Source organism: Carlito syrichta, unplaced genomic scaffold (genome assembly GCF_000164805.1).
Source record: "Carlito syrichta isolate Samal-C Ts95f unplaced genomic scaffold, Tarsius_syrichta-2.0.1 Scaffold315530, whole genome shotgun sequence".
NCBI lineage: Eukaryota > Metazoa > Chordata > Mammalia > Primates > Tarsiidae > Carlito > Carlito syrichta.
The window spans coordinates 23010-29267 of record NW_007259626.1 but is presented as its reverse complement, the minus strand read 5'-3'; the positions used below and the strand labels follow the sequence as shown (position 1 = coordinate 29267).

Genomic DNA, 6258 nt, shown 5'->3' with positions numbered 1-6258 from the left:
CTTGGGAGGTGACTAGGTTATGGGTGGAGCCTTCCAGAGTGCCTACCTCCTCTCTCTCTGTTCTTTGTCGTGTGAAGACACCTCTGGAAGAGCTGTTGTTCACTGAACCGCACACACACAAAAGTGCAGACTCTGAGAAGAAGGAATTAGCAACACTGAAACCTCCAGAACAAAGGCTTTAAGTAAGGTATGTGTTAAAAGTATCTTTGAGAAAGAAGGGCATGCATGGACAAGGGCACTTTTATATCCTAGGGGGTAAGCAAAGGGAAGATCAATATTTCAGAGGTCTGGCGTTAGGGGTGAGCCCTGCACATGTCTTAGAAGCTGCCCATGTTCTGGCAGAGGGGAGCAAGCCCTGTCATGTTCTCCACAGGAGGCTGGGAGAGAATCAATCTCCTATTAGAGTGGGAAAGGAGATAAGAAAAGACCTCTTATATCACCCGGCATCTGAGTGGGCACAGCACTGGGCACAGTGCTTATGTCAGATAACTGAAGGACACCTGAGTATTCTTCTCAAGGAAGGAAGTCGTCGGGTGGCCTAGACTCCATGAGATTGATTTTACTCCACCTGCAAGGTATAGAAATATGGAAAAGGGTTTGAGGTAGACTGATACTATTTCAAGGTCTGACTAAATTTACCTCAACCTCTGTGTGGCTTTAGAAACGGGTCTGAACACTCTGATATTATCATAGATATTATCATAACACCAAAAACGGAAAGGCCTTAGTTCCAGCTACAGGTATTTCTAAGAAATAAGTGAAGTATTTCTCGTGAATAAGTGGCCCCCTCTTAGTAAATGGCAGGAAGGTTCTATCAACATTTCTCATGGATTTTGGTAATGAAAGAACATGGGAAAGTGTAGATTGGGTAGTCTGTAGGAGAGAGCTGGGGAACAGATAGGGCTGAGGATCTACTCTTTTTCTAGTAAGTTAGGAGAGCAGAACAGAAGGAAGGTGGACTGATAATTATTTTTTTTAGATAACTGCAAAAGACAAGAAGGAAGGAAAATATAAGAGGGGGAAACTATTGTTTCTAGAGATATTGGCTAAAAAACAATCTCCATACTTGAAAAACTGTATCATTTAAATGTATTTGGGAGTACATACTTAAATAAAATTAATATATTGAAAAATTAGCCTGGTGTTGGTGGCTACTAGCTACTTGGGAGGCTGAGGCAGGAGGAATATTTGAGCCCAGGAGTCTGAGGTCACAGTGCACTATGATTATGCTTATGAATAGCCAGTGTACTCCAGCCAGGGCAACACAGTGAGACCATGTCTCTAAAAAAAAAAAAAAAAAAAGTTGGTTATTTACTTAGCATTTTAAATTATAGAATAGCATGGTGAATAGGGCAGTTTGAATGTACAGCAAACAAATGCTTTGGAAAAATAATATGCCTAAATTGAAATCGCATTGAACATGTATATCCATTTGAGAAGAACTGTCATGTTTCAGATGTTGAGTCTTCCTTTTCATGAGTGGTATCTATTTCCTTTTAATTATTCTCTTTTTATGTCCTTCAACAAGGTTTCATGATTTTTTTACATAAGTGAATGGCAGTTTTTATTAGGTTTATTCCTAGTAATGCTAGTAAGTTTTGTTGCTGGTATAATTGGGATCTTTTTTTCTATTGCATTTTTAAAATCAGCTAATTCTGATGCTTAGGAAAGCAATTAAAAGAATGAACTAAATATGTGAGTATCATGCAAATACATCTCTAAAACAATGAGCAAAATACAAAATGAAAAACATGATAGTATATCATTTATGTAAGCTAAAAGTAAACACAAGTAATATAGATTGTTTTGAAAACATATAGATATAAAGTATAGGGGGAAACTGTTTGGAATGATATATACCTAATTGGTTTTACTGGTTGCTTCTGGGGTGTGGGGATAAGTTGGAAAATTAAGGGAACTTCAGCATCATCTTTATTGCATTAGAAAGAAAGGAAGGAAGAAAAAAGAACTCAAAGCAAATATGACATTACGTTAGCAACTGCTAATTTTGGATAATGGAACTATAGGTGTTTACATTTTCTTTGTAAATTTTGGCTTTTCTCATTCTGCTTAACTCTTCTGTACTACAAGCTTGGGCGGCCATAACAAAATTTCATAGACTGGGTGCCTTAATCAACAAAAATGTATCTTCTCACAGTTCTGAAGGTTGGAAGTCCTGGCTGGCAAACTTCTGCCTCCTCACTGTGTTCTCACGTGGTCTTTTCTCTGTGTACAAGGAGAGAGAGAGAAATTTCTGGTATCTCTTTTTCTTCTTATGAGGACACTAGTCCTATCAGATTAGGGCCTCACCTTTACAACCTTATTTATGCCTAACTATCTCCTTAAACACCCTATCTCCTAACAGTCACATGGGGGTGGAGGAAGGCTTCAATATATGAATTGGGTGAGAGGGCACGATTCAGTCCATAACAGCCCCCTCATCCTTTTTAACATAAAAAATTTTTAGGAAATAAATTTCTTTTATGTGGTTCCGTGACCAGGTGCCTTGATGGATTATACACTTGAGCCCAACGTGACAACAGTGACTGACTACTACTATCCTGACATCATCTCAAGCCCCTGCGATGGGGAACTTACCCAGAGAGAGAAGTTACTTCTCGCCATCTTATATTGCCTCCTGTTTATATTTGGTCTTCTGGGAAACAGCCTGGTCATCCTCGTCCTTGTGGCCTGCAAGAAGCTGAGCAGCATCACAGATGTATACCTCTTGAACCTGGCCCTGTCTGACTTGCTTTTTGTCTTCTCCTTTCCCTTTCAGACCCACTATCAGCTGGATCAGTGGGTGTTTGGGACTGTCATGTGCAAGGTGGTCTCTGGCTTTTATTACATTGGCTTCTTCAGCAGCATGTTCTTCATCACTCTCATGAGCGTGGACAGGTACCTGGCTATTGTCCATGCCGTGTATGCCATAAAAGTGAGGACAGCCAGGATAGGTACAGTCCTGAGCCTGGCAGTATGGCTGACTGCCATTTTGGCCACCAGTCCATTAATAGTATTTTACCAAGTGGCCTCCGATGATGGCGTTCTCCAGTGTTATTCATTTTACAATCAACAGACTTTGAAGTGGAAGATCTTCATCCACTTTGAAATGAACATCTTGGGTCTGTTGATCCCATTTACTATCCTTATGTTCTGCTACATTAGCATCCTGCACCAGCTGAAGAGGTGCCAAAACCACAACAAGACCAAGGCCATCAAGTTGGTGCTCATTGTGGTCATTACATCTTTACTCTTCTGGGTCCCATTCAACATGGCCATCTTCCTCACTTCCCTGCACGACATGCACGTCTTGGATGGATGTGTCATGAGCCAGCAGCTGATCTATGCCACCCATGTCACGGAAACCATTTCCTTCACTCACTGCTGTGTGAATCCTATTATCTATGCTTTCATGGGTGAGAAGTTCAAGAAATACCTCTCAGAAATGTTTCGGAAAAGTTGCAGTCACATCTTTCTCTACATGGGAAGACAAATGCCCAGGGAAGGCTGGGAGAGGTCATCATCCTTCCAGCAGCATGCCTCTCGCTCCTCCAGCGTAGACTACATTTTGTGAAGATCAATGAAGAGTAAAATATAAAAACACTTTCTTGAACAGCATGCTGGTAGCAGTAATCCGAGGCATAGGTGTGAAAGGTTTTCAGAAAGAGTTTAGCATGCTCAGTCTGTAATCCCAGCACTTTGAGAGGCCAGGGTGAGTGGATTGCCTGAGCCCATGGGTTCGAGACCATCCCTGGCAACTTGGCAAGACTTCGTCTCTACAATTAAAAAAAAAAATTAGCCGGGTATGGTAGCGCACCCCTGTAGTTCCAGCTACTTGAAAGGCTGAGGTGGAAGGACAGCCAGAGCCTAGCAGGTCAACGCAGAAGTGGCCGTGAGTGTGCCACTGCATTCCAGCCTGGGCGACAGAGTGAGACTCCAACTCAAAAAAAAAAAAAAGTTTAGCATGAAGGACGTCAAATATACTGTTGCCCACACTTGGAATACAGTGATTAAAGACACAGTTGTACATGCCCGGTACAGTCTCTAGTCGGCAACTATGTTTAGTGATGATGATGAACAAGATGGTAACTTTGGAAGATTCTGCATGTCAAGTGAGGAAAAAGTCTGACCTCCTAACATTTGCAAAACATATACCTTCAGAGTCCATCAATAAACTGTAAGAAATGGATTTTGAAAAAGTTTTAATGTCAGTAATGAGGTTTCAGTTGTTCGTTTATTGATTAATGGTGAAACAGCTGAAATGGTTCTGAATTAAGATGGTCGTTATGATAACAATGATAAAGATGATGTTAGCACTGCAGAAAAAGTGCCTATAGATGACAGGGTGAAAATATGGGATGGGCTTATTGACGGACTAGAGCAGCATGCATTCATAACAGAACATGAAATTATGTCAGTTTATAAAATCAGAGAGAGACTTCTAAGCCAAAAACTGTTTGAGTAAGATGACTCTAGAGGAAATTTTGCTTTGTTTTGTTTTGAGTTGGAGTCTCACTGTCGCCCAGGCTGGAGTGCAGTGGAACGCTCACCACCACCGCAGCCTAAACCTGCTAGGCTAAGGCGATCCTTCCACCTCAGTCTTCCAAGTAGCTGGAACCACAGGCACGCGCCACCAGGCCTGGCTATTATTTTTTTCTATTTTTATTTTTTTGATTTATTGTAGAGATGAGGTCTTGCCAAGTTGCCCAAGACCAAGTTGCTGGTCTTGAACTCCTGGACTCAGGCAACTCTCTCGTCTCTGCTTCCCAAAGTGCTGGGATTACAGGCGTGAGCCACCGCACCAGGCTGAGGAAACAAACAGGACCCTTATCTATCCCCATGCACAAAGGTTAACTCCAAATGGATCAGAGACCTAAATGTAAAACCTCAAACCATAAGAACCTTAGAAAAGGAAGGAAATACTCTCATGGAAATCGGAACTGGCATCCAATTCCTGTACAAAACCCGAAACCCACAGGACTTAAGAGAGAAGATAGACAAATGGGACCTTATTAAACTGACAAGCTTCTGCAAAGCCAAAGAAACCATCAAGAGAGCAGGAAGACAGCCTACAGACTGGGAAAAAGTCTTTGCCAACTCTAGGTCTGACAAAGGCTTAACATCCTGGATCTACAAGGAACTGAAACGTACTGAAAAGAAGAAAACAAACAACTCCATTATAAAATGGGCAAAAGATATGAACAGACACTTCACAAAAGAAGACATTCGAGAAGCCAACAAACACATGAAGAAATGCTCAACCTCACTAATCATCAGGGAGATGCAAATCAAAACCACACTGAGATACCACCTAACTCCAGTCAGAATGGCAATTATCAACAACTCAAAAAATAACAGCTGCTGGAGAGGGTGTGGTGAAAAGGGAACACTTCTACACTGCTGGTGGGAGTGTAAACTAGTGCAACCTCTGTGGAAAGCAGTGTGGCGATTCCTAAAAGCTCTAAAAATTGACCTTCCATATGACCCTGCAATCCCCCTACTGGAATATACCCTGAAGAACACAAATCACTCTATAAAAAAGATACCTGCACACGTATGTTTATCGCAGCATTGTTCACAATAGCAAGAACCTGGAAACAACCATGCTGCCCATCAAAAGAGGACTGGATTAAAAAAATGTGGTACATATACACGATGGAATACTACGCAGCCATAAAAAAGAACAAAATCATGAATTTTGCAGCAACCTGGATGGAACTAGAGTCTATAATACTGAGTGACCTCACACAGAAACAAAGATCAGAATATCACATGTTCTCACTCATATAATGGACCTTGAACATCCAATGTAATACTATAACAAAATGACTGACAGTACTGGGAAACTATGGGGGGGAGGGGGAGGGGATTAACAGTAGCAAATATCTGTCTGGGGCTGGGAAAACACCTCTTATCAACAGGGTGTCTGAATGAAACGTAGTTGTACACCTAATCCTTAACTGTACCCCACAAAACTATAATAAAAATACTGATTAATTAAAAAAAAAAATAAAAAAAATAAAAACTATCTAGCAGAATGCCCTTTATCCCTAGAGGACCCACTTCCTGATCCCAATGTGTCTGATGTTTCTTCTCATTTAAAAAACAAAAAATACGGTGTCCATTAACCTTTTCATAAAAACCCTGCATGGTATGTAGAGTGTATTAACGGTGTGTTATGCATTTACTGTTAAGTACTTTTGTGTGAATAAGTATCAATAAATGATTGCTTATTGGTAGTATATAAATTCAGAGTCA

General features: G+C 40.9%; 1 protein-coding gene across 1 annotated transcript; it reads left to right on the top strand.

Annotated features, from left to right (window-relative positions):
- Positions 1-2499: 2499 nt before the first annotated feature.
- Positions 2500-3625, top strand: CCR8 (C-C motif chemokine receptor 8). Its single transcript, XM_008072931.1, has one exon. The coding sequence runs from the start codon at positions 2510-2512 to the stop codon at positions 3572-3574; it is 1065 nt and encodes a 354-aa protein (XP_008071122.1). The 5' UTR covers positions 2500-2509; the 3' UTR covers positions 3575-3625.
- The last annotated feature ends 2633 nt before the right edge of the window (positions 3626-6258 follow it).